Source organism: Camelus ferus, chromosome 6, assembly GCF_009834535.1.
Source record: "Camelus ferus isolate YT-003-E chromosome 6, BCGSAC_Cfer_1.0, whole genome shotgun sequence".
NCBI classification, from domain to species: domain Eukaryota; kingdom Metazoa; phylum Chordata; class Mammalia; order Artiodactyla; family Camelidae; genus Camelus; species Camelus ferus.
Window position 1 is genome coordinate 55,224,484 of NC_045701.1, and position 13,450 is coordinate 55,237,933.

Consider the following 13,450-nt stretch of genomic DNA (forward strand, 5'->3'; position numbering starts at 1 on the left):
GTAAACTAAACTCATAATGAAGCTAAGCTACCAATAATTTAAATGTGAAAAACAAACAAAACTATAACCAACTCAAGACAACACTGATGATGCTAAGAGTTCTTTGGCAAAACTGCAGAAACACCAAACTATTTACGTATGTGCATAGAAAAGAATTTTACATGCCAGCTGTGTTTTACTTGGCAGATTCCTTAGCAGAATATTGACTAAGCATCTTCAGTTAACTCTAGTAAAGAATCTTGGTAATTCTTTAACAAAATGTTAACTAGCCCTTTACTCATGTGAAAATGTAAACATATATAACTGCACTAATTCACCTGGGAGACTTAAAGACCTTGCTTTGAAGTCATTTTCCAACAAATCTACAAAGAAATCAAATCACTATCGGTATACCATGCCAACTAGGAAACATTTTTAAAAAAGAAATCATCCAAAGGATCAGGGCTGTGGTTCAGAACTGGTCAGACTACTCTTCTCCCTGGTGGGTTGGGAGGAATGGAACCCAACACAAGATGACTTGGGCTCCAGCCCACCGTACTCCTTACTATGTCGTTTGACTTTCTTCTGAGCTTTGATTTTCCCAAGAATAAAATGGAGAGAATTTCATGTACTCCTCCTTATCTTTGTTAAAAGTCCCTGACAATGTAAAATACCATGCAAGCCTCAACTATTACTATTCAGCAATATGTCAATACATCCCAATCTCACTATTTTGGAGGGTGATATTTTTTTCTGCTTTGTTCTCAAATAAAGCATCTAATTGTACTTTCCTATACCGCTGAATCCAAAAACATAAAGTACATGTTTATAAGCAATTATGCTTTAAATGAAATACATTGTCAAATTATCAACTTTGCATGGCTATTTGGTAATGTCATTTCATTGAAGTACCGTAAACTCCACTCTTAAAGCCAAAGAAAGCATTTTAGCGCTGATCATGGATTTGTAGTGGGTTGAATAGTGGCCCCCAAAAGGCATGTGTAAATCTTAAGCCAAGATACGTGTGAATGTGATCTTTTTCAAAAATAACGTCTTTGCTGATGTGGTAAGTTAAGGATCTAAATCCAATAACTGGTGTCCTTATAAAAAAAAAGGAGAGGGAAATTGAGATGCAAAGACACAAAGGTGATGTAAAAATGGAGGCAGAGATTAGGGTGATGTTTCTCCAAGACAAGGAACAACGAGGATTACTGGAGACCATCAGAAGCTAGGAGAACGGCATGGAACATATTCTCCCCCAGAGACTCAGGAGTTAACCTTGCCAGGAGACAGGAGGGAAGGGGACAGGGGCAGAGCCATTAAAGGAATGACACAGCAATTGAAGATGCGACTGCCAGTAGACCTTGAGGCCCAGGACAGCAGGAGATTTGACTTCCAGTAGACCATGAGCTTCCTCATACATTCACTGTAATAAATTAGCATGCTAAATGACACATCCACAGGTGCCAAGACAATTCCAAGGCTCACCATAAAAGGTCAAAATGTGGGTGGTAGCTCAATTCCTGGGAATTCTCGCCCCTTCCCCAAAGTAGTTGGAGTAATCCTCCTACTTGTTAGCATATGAAATTCCTGAGCCCATAAAAACTAACCATCCGCCACAACCTGTGGCTGACCTCACTTTCCTATAGGACCCCATGATCTGAGGCTGCCTCTCGCCTCTCTAGATTATCTGCATTCTGCCTATGGAATGTGTATCTCCTAAGCCTCTCACTCTTTCTTACCTTGTGATACTGGCCCACACTGCCTACGGAGTGTGTGTCTACTTTTACTTTAACTACCCTCACACCTCCTTGCCAATCTCATTTTGCTAGATGATCCTGTGCTCTGGGGCTGCCTCTTACCTCTCAAGATGAACTGCATTCTGCCTATGGAATGTGTATCTCTTAAGCCTCTCTCACTCTCTCTCACCTGCTGCACTCTCTCTCTGGTGTGTGTATCTACTTTTACTCTAAACTAAATACCCGCCATGCCTCGTGGCCTCTCTGGCTTTCTAAGATGGCCTACACCCTGTGTACGAAGTGTGCATCTCTCTGAACAAATCTTCTTTTACTCAGCTGTGGCTTGCTCTTGAATTCTTTCCTGCAAGAAGACAGGGACACTCACTTGGCGGGGCACATCCCAGAGGGAGGCACCCAAAACCTGGGACACCACCATCTTCTTGCACCCCATTTTCCAGTGTCAGCCAATACCTAGATTTCAGACCTCCTGTCTTTTAAACTGTGATATAATAATTTTCTGTTGTTTTAAGCCACCAAATTTGTGACAATTTGTTACCATAGCCTTAGGAAACTACTGTAAAACCACTTTCATTTTTTCTTTTACAGTCTTTGTCATACACAAAAGCAGTATATACTTACTGTAGGAAAAAAAAATAACAATGTGAAAGTGTCCTGAGCAGAGAATGAGTTTCCCTACTCTTGCTAGGTAACTTTCATTAACATTTTGGGGTTGAGTCTTTTTAACTTTCTTCTATACATACAGAAATTGCAAATATATGTATACCTATACCCTTTAACAAACATAAGACTATACTATAACAGATTGTTCTGTAACTCTACTTTTTAATTTTTTCAATTAACTGTAATCATCTTTTCAAATGAAGATGTGTAGCACTCCCCCATTTTTTAAATGGATGCATCATATTACACTATATGACTCTACCAAAATTTATAAAATGAATTCTCTATTCAACTCAGTTCAATTGTTTCTAATTCCTATTATAGACAGTGGTTTTACTAATATCCTTGTCTGCACAAATGAAAATACATTTTTCCTTAAGGTAAACAGCCAGAAATGACTATGTGTTAGCATATGAAATTCTAGTTGTGACACACAGTATCAATTTACCCCCAGAAAAGTTTGATGAACTATATTTCCAGCAACTGTTGTATGATTACACTGTGAAACAGAAATACACTGGTCTCAGACCTCATTTCCTGGCACAGAGCTCCTATATAACTCTTGTAATGTCCTATGTGATAAGAGCACTAGTAGCATCTTTTGTTCTAATATTCGGTCTTTGACTCTGATTCCTGACACAAAGCTCCTAAATCCCTTGGAACTTCCTGGGTGATAGGGGTATCTTTTGTTCTAATGAGGTGCACCTTGGTGGGCTCCTGGATAGCTTCAGGATGGGGGCTGGTCACCAGAAAGATCAAATCATGATTAGAAGCTTGGAACTTTCAGCCTCACCCACGCCCCATCATCCAGGAAGGGGAGAGGGTTGGAAACGGAGTTAATAATCAATCATGCCCATGTGATTAAGCCTCCATAATAATTCTAATAGTATGGGGTTCAAGTAGCTTCTAGGTTGGTGGCCCATCCCAACTCCAGAGGGAAAGAAGACCCTTCCAGATTTCACCCCATGTATCTCTTCATCTGGCTATTCCTTCGTATCCTTTATTTATCCTTTATTATACAATACATTGAAAAACATATTTCCTTGAGTTCTGTGAAATGTTCTAGCAAATGAACTTAGCCAAGAACGGGGTCACGGGAATCCCCATCTGTAGCCAAGCTGGACAGATGTTGTGGGTAATCTGGGGACCTCCTACTTGCAACTGGTGCATGAAGTGGGAAACAGTCTAGTGGAACTGAGACCTTAACCTGCGGGGTCTGCGTTAACTCCAGTTAATGTCAGAATTGAATTGAATAGTAGGACACCCAGCTGGTGGTGCAGAGAATTGCTTGGTGCGCCAAAAAAACACACACATCTGGTGTCAGAAGTGTTGTGAGTATGGCAGTAGTATGAGAGTAAAGGAGAAACACAGGAGGAGAGTGTTTCTCCTTTACAAATATGTACTTCCCAAAGCCCTCACTATTACCAGGATTAGCAATATTTTTCATTATTGCCAATCTCCAATTGTTTAATTTGCATTTCTTTGCTTAGTAGTGAGATTTAGCTCATATTTAACGTACATTGGTCATTTATATTTTTTCTTGTGGGGCTACACTTTCCATTATATGACCATTTTAAAAAGAATATCTGAAGTATCTAAAGACCATCTCATCCACCTTAATGAATCTGAGTTTGGAGAAAACATGAATTCTGTGGAGATTTTTTTCTATCCAAATACAATACACTCAATTTAAAATTTACCACAAATAAAAAGCTTAATGGTTTTTAGGTACTCAGTTTACGAAGTCCTTCTGAAAACAGGTCTCTATTCTCCAAGTAACCTACATCTTATTCCCATATTTACCTTACATAAAACTTTAGACATATGAAATATGTATATAGCTTTCTGAAAAAGTTAATGAAACAGTCCTATTTTCTAGTACAATCCCTCAAGTTATCTGAATTAATGAGCTGAAAATCTAAAATGCAGTTTTCTCTCAAAGGAAAAAACAGAATATTTAAACCTCTTTCTTAAAAGATGAAGTACAAAGATAAAGTATAATTTCTTGCATATATCTTAATTGGCTCACCATTACTATCCATCAATCACCTTTAATAAACCATTCAGATTTTACCTGTAAAATTTTGGGGCAAGTTATGGCATTATTATACGCACACTTTTAAATATTATTATTTCATAAGAGAAACAAAAAGGTACATCTATATTCAAAAATTCTACAAAAATTTTTATCCAAACATAAAACATCACACGGCAGTATCATTTCTTATCAGTTTCTGTAATTGTTTTAATACCTTCAAAGCACATGAATATGCCTTTTCTCCAACATTAATGGACTTAGGATCATCATCATCCAAGTCTTCCCAAATCCTCACATCACCATCACTTCCACAAGTCACAATACAACTGTGAAGGAAACATACTCATTAAAAAGTCACCCAATTCTCTGACATAAATCTTAGCAATGTTCTCCTAGGGCAGTCGACCCAGGCAATAGAAATAAAAGCAAAAATAAACAAATGAGACCTAATTAAACTTATAAGCTTTAGCACAGCAAAGGAAACCATAAGCAAAACAAGACAACCTACAAAATGGGAGAAAATATTTCCAAATGATACGACTGACAAAAGCTTAATTTCTTGAATATATAAAGAGCTCATACAACTTAATAACAACAACAACAAAAAAAACCTAATCCAAAAATGGGCAGAAGACCTAAGCAAGCAATTCTCCAATGAAGACATACAAATGGCCAATAGGCACAGGAAAAAATGCTCAATATCACTAACTATCAGAGAAATGCAAATCAACTACAATGAGGTATCACCTCACACCAGGCAGAATGGCCATCATTAAAAAGTGATAAATGCTGGAGAGGGTGTGGATAAAAGGGAACCCTCCTACACTGCTGGTGAGAATGTAGTTTAGTGAAGCCATTAAGGAAAACAGTATGGAGATTCCTCAAAAAACTAAAAACAGACTTACCACATGATCCAGCATTCCTACTCTTGGGCACATATCCAGAGGGAAGTCTAATTTGAAAAGATACATGCACCCCAATGTCCACAGCAGCACTATAAACAATAGCTAAGACATGGAAGCAACCTAAATGTCCATCAACAGATGACTGGATAAAGAAACCATGGTATATATATACAGTGGAATACTACTAAGCCATAAAAAAGAATAAAATAATGCCATTTGTAGCACATGGAAGGTCCTGGAGATCATCATTCTAAATGAAGTAAGCCAGAAAGAGAAAGAAAAATACCATATGATATCACTCATATGTGGAATCTAAAAAAAGAAAAAAGAGGACACTAATGAGCTCATCTACAAAACAGAAACAGACTCTCAGACCTAGTAAACAATCTTATGGTTACTGAGGGAAAGGGGGTGGGAAGGGATAAATTTGGAAGTTTGAGATTTGCAAATGTTAGCCACTATATATAAAAGTAGACTTAAAAATTTTTCTTCTGTATAGCACAGGGAACTATATTCAATGTCTTGTAATAATCTTTAATGAAAATGAATATAGGTATGTATACGCATGACTGGGACATTATGCTGTACACCAGAAATTGACACATTGTAGCTGGCTATACTTCAATTAAAAAAAAAAAGTCACCCAGTTTTAGGCCTATTAATTTTTTTGGGGAGGGATGCTTGTTTATCTCTTTTTTAATAAAATGAAGATACTAGCCAACATGTTATCTTATTTGACATACATAAACCTCAATAACAAGGACTGTTCAGCTCTTATTGGGCAAAATGAAAGGTGAGTTTATGTTCTTTACAGTTTTTCCTTGGTATAAAATTTTATACAAAAGTGGTATTTACATTGGGAAGTCAAAGGACAGTTAGGATTGGATATGCTAATATTGTGAAAAAGGGACAGTTCCAAACAGACAAAACTACATGACCCAAAATATGAAGTTAAAAGCACAGAGGAGTTTGCCTGGAGCAGAAAGTCTCAGAAATTGGGGGGGGGGGGGGGGAAGCAGACTGAGGTTATCCTATTTAAAATGACTTTAACGCCAGAATAAGAAACTTAGACTCCATTCTATAAGAAAATAAGAGGATCATAAGTCTCAGTTTGCCCAGGACATTCCTGATCTATGCATCTGGCTGGTTTAGCATTTGGACTAAGTTTCACTTTAAAACATATTAGTATTAGTTGCATCAAAATTTGTTGGGTGGGCTTGACAGACCTCTTCCTTGCACTTCCAGTTCCTGCCATGATCTCGTTTAGTAGTGTAAGCTGTGTAATGAACAGAGCTCTCACTTTAACATGTAGGTAAGTCTGAAAGATAACTAGTGATAACCCAACTTCCCCTTCCAATCCTTTCTTGATGTAACATAACACCGCCTTTCAAGGACAACAGGTGTTAACTGATAAAAAACAAAGTGAAGTTAGACATGAGCCCCCAGAAAGAACAATTTCTTTTAGTCTCCAGTGGTGATGGGAGAAGTAGTTCATATCTTCCTCCCTACCAGCTATTTGGTGTGCCAGCTAGGTGCACCAAGGGAGATGTAGGAAGCAGTAGGTGCCAGCTGGTGATGCCAGTGGGAAATTATAGTGAAATAATAGTAGAATTAATTAGAAATATATGCAAGAGCTTTTAGAATAGTCTGGACATCCTTCCTACACTGTTTTTGTCATTTACTGTAGGAATAAAACTAACTACATATTAATTTTATTGTTGGCTATGCTACTAAATTTTGCTAAAAAAAAAAAAACCCTTTCAGTAGCAATGAGCTGGAAAAAAAATACAAGTACATGTTTAATAAAAAATTAAACACTAAATTTCTGCTTCTCGAGAAGTTGATAATGAAAGTATAATTTGAACAAAATATTGACATTTACCATGGGAGGTGTAGTGATAACACCAACCACAAGAAAGTGAGAAGACACAGAACTCCTGAAGAAACTCAGCATCTACTTCATAAGTTAGTAGTTATCTTGAGACTGCCTGAAAACGGTGCTTCTGCAGCAGTACAGAGTTTGCATCTTGTCAAGCATGACTTTTCATAAGAATTTAGTGTTGTTTGATAGAAGTTTCTAAGATGATGGAAATGTTCTACATCTGGCTGCTGAGTAATTAAAAAGCAATCTAAATAGTCACATGTGCTTAGTGGCTACTTTATTGGACAGAGCAGTGTTAAAACAAGTAACAGTAGTTCTAAATTAATTTTGTTCATTTTTTATTCTAAGTTGTCTACTGCAAGTATGAAAAGTGAAGTGATAGCTTTAATATGTTGTCTCCCTTAATTAAAAATACCTTTCTACACGGTCAAATGATACTGATTTTATATCAATGTTATCAGAGGTTTTAAAAAGGAAATCAGATTAATTCCAATAATGGTTTAGTTCTCCCTTCAGTGCATGGAAACAAAGTAAAGCTTCTGGAAGTTCATTCTGTACAAAATGAAGTATCTGACATTATTGGGAGTTCTATTTCCATTTGAAAAGTTCAATGCTAAAGATAAAATTCTTAATGTTTACAGTAATAACACACATTTTGCTGGAGTACACCATTGTAGTAAAAACAATGTTCTTACTATAACAAATCTGTGAAACACAAATATACTTGGAATTGGAATTATAACTCACAATTGTACCCAAATGACCTATGATAATGTACCAATCAAAACAGAAGCCACAGTTGTCAAATTTTAAAATTTTATGCATACCCAGAATAACTGAACAACAAAAATTTTGTAACAAACTGATGTTAAATACACAAAAATACTTCAACATTGCAGAAGATACTTTTTCTGCTGCCTATCATCAATGAGATTTTTTAAATACTTGAGCCTTTGAAGAGTGACCTTATAAAACATTATACATGACTTATAATGATGGTAGTATTACTATTATTGGAAGCAAATTCTCTAAATCTTGGTTGCATTTTGCTCAAAATGAGTTAGAAATCTTTAATCAAATCACTCAACTTAAGCCTTTGAAGCTTTTAGTGAAATGCAATTAATGAAATCAAAGCTTATACTGAAATTCATCTCTACAGAAGCAAGTAAGAATTGAACAAACTGTACATTAAAAGGTGAAATGGTGAATGATTTTATTTTGAAATTCTGTAACTGTTCTTTGGAATACTTTGACTTTTGGGAAGAATCTTTTGATAGATCTCTTCTTTTTAATTGTACAAATTTATGTTCTGTTCCAGAATGACATAAAGTGGGCTTAAAATTTGTGAAACATTCAAGGGAATCATAAATAGAAAGAACTTATTTGATGAATTTTGTCTTTAAAGATACTGTAGACCTTAGTATAGAAAAAGGGTACTCTACATGCAGATGAAAAGACAGAATCTATAAAAATGCTGAAGGTGAAATATTGATCCATCTCAGGTAAGGCAAATTTTTAAAAATTGAGACTTCCATTTAGTAGAATTTGCTCTAAGCTTACCAGGTATGTAAGGACCTAAAGAGAGTATTTTCTTATTGAAAAATATTATAGTCCAAAGAAAAGAATTAACTGAAAGTCTCACTTCAAATTTATTAACTATAAAATGAAATTCTGAAGAAGACTGCAACCAATTTTATAAGAAAAACAAAAATAAGACTATATTGAAAAAAGCATATTTTTCAGAAAAATATCAACAACAAGTTAGAGACAGGCTAAAAAAACTGATTAAAGTACATGAATACATAACAAAAATGACTACTTATGTTGATGTTTAGACTACATGTTCAATGTAAAGAAAATTTTTTAAATGCTTTAATGTCATAAATATGTTTTTTAGGAAAAAATGTTTTGAAATAGTTTTTGAATAGAAATATGTTACAGATCTACTGAAACAGAATAACTTACCAATCAATAAATAATTCAAAAAAACCCTGTAATTTTAATTATTTTGAAATTCTTCTCCCTACTCGCAAAGGCGTCCTGGTTTAGATGATAAATTAAGAAACCCATTATAAGTTTCTGAGCAAAGGACTAATTCTATCAAGACTTTATCCTCTTTATGATATAGCTACAAGAAGCCAATGGCTACCAAGGCATTTGTCGCTACGTGGATTCACCATCCTCATGCAGCAGTGTTCTTTCCCTAAGATGACTACCCCTCTGTAACCCTTCCACTGGGCCTCATGAGATTCATGGTCAGGTACTAACAAAATCAGCTTTTTTCCTGAACACTCCTCTGAGGACACTGCTTCCTCTTCAGCCCTCTTAAGTAGTGGCTGATTTTTTTTCTACATCCCTCTGGGGCCTAGAGGTGGGCCTCTCCTGTACTATATTACCACTTCCATTCTATTGCCACACACTACTCTCTTAAAAAAGGCAAGAAACTGCCATCAGACCACCTACAGATTCCTAAAGAGAAATTGCCCTTATTCCCTAAGAATTTTTAGAGGGTTCTCTCTCTAACAACAATATCCTATCACAATTCTTAGTATTTTCATATTCTTGTAGATGAAACCTTCTGATACTTCATCTTGTCCTCCACCCCATCTTAGACTCCCATGGTCCTAGCCTAGATTTTGTCTTTACCAACACTGCAACTGCTTCATGACCTCAACTGCAATCATCCTAATCACTTACCTTTTCACCATGGACCCTTAATATCCTAACTCCAATAATTTTTAAATTCTATTAGGATCTATAATCTACTGAAACTACCTTTTAACTGTCTCTCATCCCCTTCAAATTCTCATATCCCACCTAATCTGGTTTAAAGTCTACAGTCTGTTTTTAAAATCACTCCTCTGTATCAACCTCAAATCCTTTAGGCCTCTCTGATGTTGTCATACCAGGCAAAACCCCAACCCTGGTTAAATCCAACTCTCTATTAATAAATTTGCACTTAGAGAGCTAAACAGGACTGGAGAAAACACATAACTAGGTTATTTGGTCTCACTTTAAATTCACGATCACTAATCTGAGTTAGGCCTTTAGTGCTGCCCTGCAATCCAACGACATTTCCCTAGTCTATTCAACTTTCCCTCTCTACTATCTCCTTATCTGTCATACATATGCTGTAATCTCTCTTACCTTGAAATAAAAACCTTTCCTGACTGTACATTCCTTTCTGATGATCCTCACAAACACTAATTCCTCCCTTTCCATTCTCTTGAATCCACTGCCAACAAGGCTTTTATTCTCACCACTCCATAAAAAAAAGCTCAAGATCATCCAGAGCCTCCACATCACTAATTCTAATGGTAGGATTCTCAGTCCTCAACTTGACCCACCAGCAGCATTTGACAGTTTATTACTTCCTCCTCCTTAAAATACTTTATTTGGCTTTTTAATGTCACTTTTTTTTTTAATGTCATTCTTATCTCTTGGTTTTCTACTTTTCTAGCCATCCCTTCTCATTCTCTTTAACTGGATCCTCCTTCTACTTGATCTCTAAATATTTTGCAGTGTCCAGGGCCTAGCCCTTGTACCTTGTTTCTTAACTACATTTACTCCCTCCCTAGGTGATTTCATTCAAGTTCATAGCACCAAATATCATCTATATATTGACAACTTCCACATTTCAATTTCTAGTCAAGACCTCAGTCCTGAATTCCAGGAGGTAACAGCTAAAGATGTAGATTTCTATCTCGAGATCACATTTCTTCTCAGCTTTAGATCCATTTATCCAACCGTCTACATCTCTGCTTGGATTTCTCAAAGAAATCCTATACTATGTCCAAATGCAAACTCATAATCTCCAAACCCGTTCTACCTCTGAAATATGCTCCTCTCCAAACGTGCTGGATATTTGCAAATGGCTGATTATTTCCCCAAACATCCAGAAATGCAGATGTTATCCCAGACACCTCCTTCTCCTTTCTTCATATCTGATCCATTCTATTGATTTTAAATATTTCCTGAATGCATCCTCTTTTCTCCATAGCCATGCCTACTCTAGTCCAAGTTTCCATCACACTCAACCAGACCAACATAGATACCTGCTAATAGTCTCTCTACATCCACTCCTGTTCCTTTTACAATTTATCCTTCACGTATCTTCTCAAAAACAAGCCTGATCATATCTTTCTGCTTCAAATACCTTTCTACTGTTTTTAGGATAAAAACAAGATTCCTTAGTAAAGCCCAGAAGGCCTTGGATATAGGATGCCCACTTCACAAATTCATCTTTCATCAATCTCTGCCTCACTCTCTACACTTTAGCATGGCTAGGTTTCTTTCAGTCTTTTGAGAATATCATGATCCCTACCCTCATTGGATCTCTGCACATAGTGTTCCCTCCGCCTGGAATGTGAACACCACCACGCCACTGCCACCATTACCCATCTCTCTATACTTCTTTAGATCTTCAGTCTAACGCTCTCCCAACTGAGCTATTTCAGCTAGTTTCTCTATACTTCTTAATGCCTACTCAATCTTCAGATCTCATTTCAAGAAATACATTCTCAGAGAAGCCTTCTCTGCCTCCTCTAACTAGATCAACTTCCCCTCAGATACGCTTATCATTGCATATATAACTTAATATTTCTAAGTATAACTTTAAATGCACATTTACTTTTGCAATTAATTTGTACTCTCTGTCAATCTACAAAAAACTTAAGGTCAATGAAGAAAAGATTATGCTTTGTTTGCACTATTATTTCCAGCCCCCAGTGGAGCAGACATGCAAATATTTTTTCAATGAATGTATCAACATAGAAATGACAATAAAAGCTGCTTTAACCATTAAAGAAAAGAATGCATTTAAAAGTAAAAATGGAGTAACTATAGTTCAGGCATTCAAAATAGAGCTAGGTGGCCACAGTGGATATGGTTTTAGATGAATTTTTGCATTACTGAGAACTTGAATTTTCTGAACTGTATCAGACACAAGGATACCACCAGTGGTTCTCAAAACAAAATCTGGAAGCAGCTGCCAGCTATAACGTGGTCTCAAGATCTCCACTTATAATTAACTGTGCCACCATATTGGCCTCCAGCCAATACTTACTTAACAAGCACCCTTACTTCCTGCCAACTCCAATTATAATTCTTGACAATCCATGTAATTTTGTAGTTTTTGCTGTTATAATCCTCCCTCATTTTGTAGTCCGACAGAACAAAAGTCAAGCACTTCTTTAATCTGTGTCTCCCAGGCTATAGTCCTCAGTTTGGCTCTAACAAAACACTTTTCTATTCTTAGTATAGATTGTTTATTGTTTCCCTCCATAAGGACTAGAGTAACCCTAGGAAAATACCACCATTTAAGAATCAAGTAGAGGAAATTAGAAATAAAGCTGTCACAAAATTAAAACAATTAAAAAAAAAAAAGTAAAGAGCATCATGAAAGGCAAGGGAGGATAAAAACACTGAAAAGATGGACCCAGCCATTTTGACAAGCAGGCAGGTAGCGATCTGGCAAAATTAATAGTGCGAGGTGCAGAAAGGAAGTGAACAAAAGGAAAACTTAGGGGAAAGTTCGCATTCTTCCAAATCCCCTGGAAGTAAGATTTTACACTCATTAACTTTCTTGATATACTAAAACTACCGTGACGGTCAGAATGGAACAGTAAATCTAAGGAAAACTTACGTGCCATTTTAGAGTTCAGCCTTATTTCTATCTGGGTGAGTCATTTTAGGCTGACTGTTTACATGACATATAAGAATAACTGTTGTAATAATTCACACCCAAAACGTTCTTTTTGTTTCTCAAAGTACCTTACCTCCCAGAATCATCAAAACAGACATCTGTGTGTCCCTCTGTGTGTCCATATCGCATTGGCTTCTGTGTGGCAGGCATCTTTTCCTCTACTTACCTGAAAATATTTTATAAAAGCTACTATTATTTTAGAAAACAAGAAAGCCAGAGGCTGAATGGGTAAAAAGGAAGGTTAATTTCCTCATGGGCACGCCCTCGGCAGCCCCTTTTCCTACGCCCGAGGGGGACTAACAGGATATAGCAGAGGGTCTGTCCGACACTACGTGGGGGAGAAGACACGCTTCCCTGCGGTGGGCGGCAAGGACGCGGGCAGTGGAAGGGACGACTCACCCAGGAGACCGAACCTCCGCGACTGAGGAAAGGTGAGAAGCAACCGCCGCCGCAGGGTCGCTTCCCGCGCTCCGGCGTGCTCCCACACTGCGCCTGCGCCGTCCCGCCCACGTCCAGCGCAGG

At 37.0% G+C, this 13,450-nt stretch overlaps 1 protein-coding gene across 2 annotated transcripts in view; it reads right to left on the reverse strand.

Moving 5' to 3' along the window:
* Positions 1–13,448, reverse strand: part of WDHD1 (WD repeat and HMG-box DNA binding protein 1) — a 57,344-nt gene extending 43,896 nt beyond the window's left edge. The window contains exons 1-3 of one of the 2 annotated variants that reach the window (XM_006180825.3): positions 13,328–13,448; positions 13,002–13,094; positions 4,652–4,763 (exon numbers count right to left, since the gene is read on the reverse strand). In XM_006180825.3, coding sequence (XP_006180887.1) covers positions 4,652–4,763; positions 13,002–13,078 — 189 coding nt within the window. In that variant the 5' untranslated portion in view covers positions 13,079–13,094; positions 13,328–13,448. Of the gene's footprint in view, positions 1–4,651; positions 4,764–13,001; positions 13,095–13,327 lie in introns of those variants that run through there. The other variant, XM_032482080.1, reaches the window with a different exon arrangement.
* Positions 13,449–13,450: the final 2 nt, after the last annotated feature.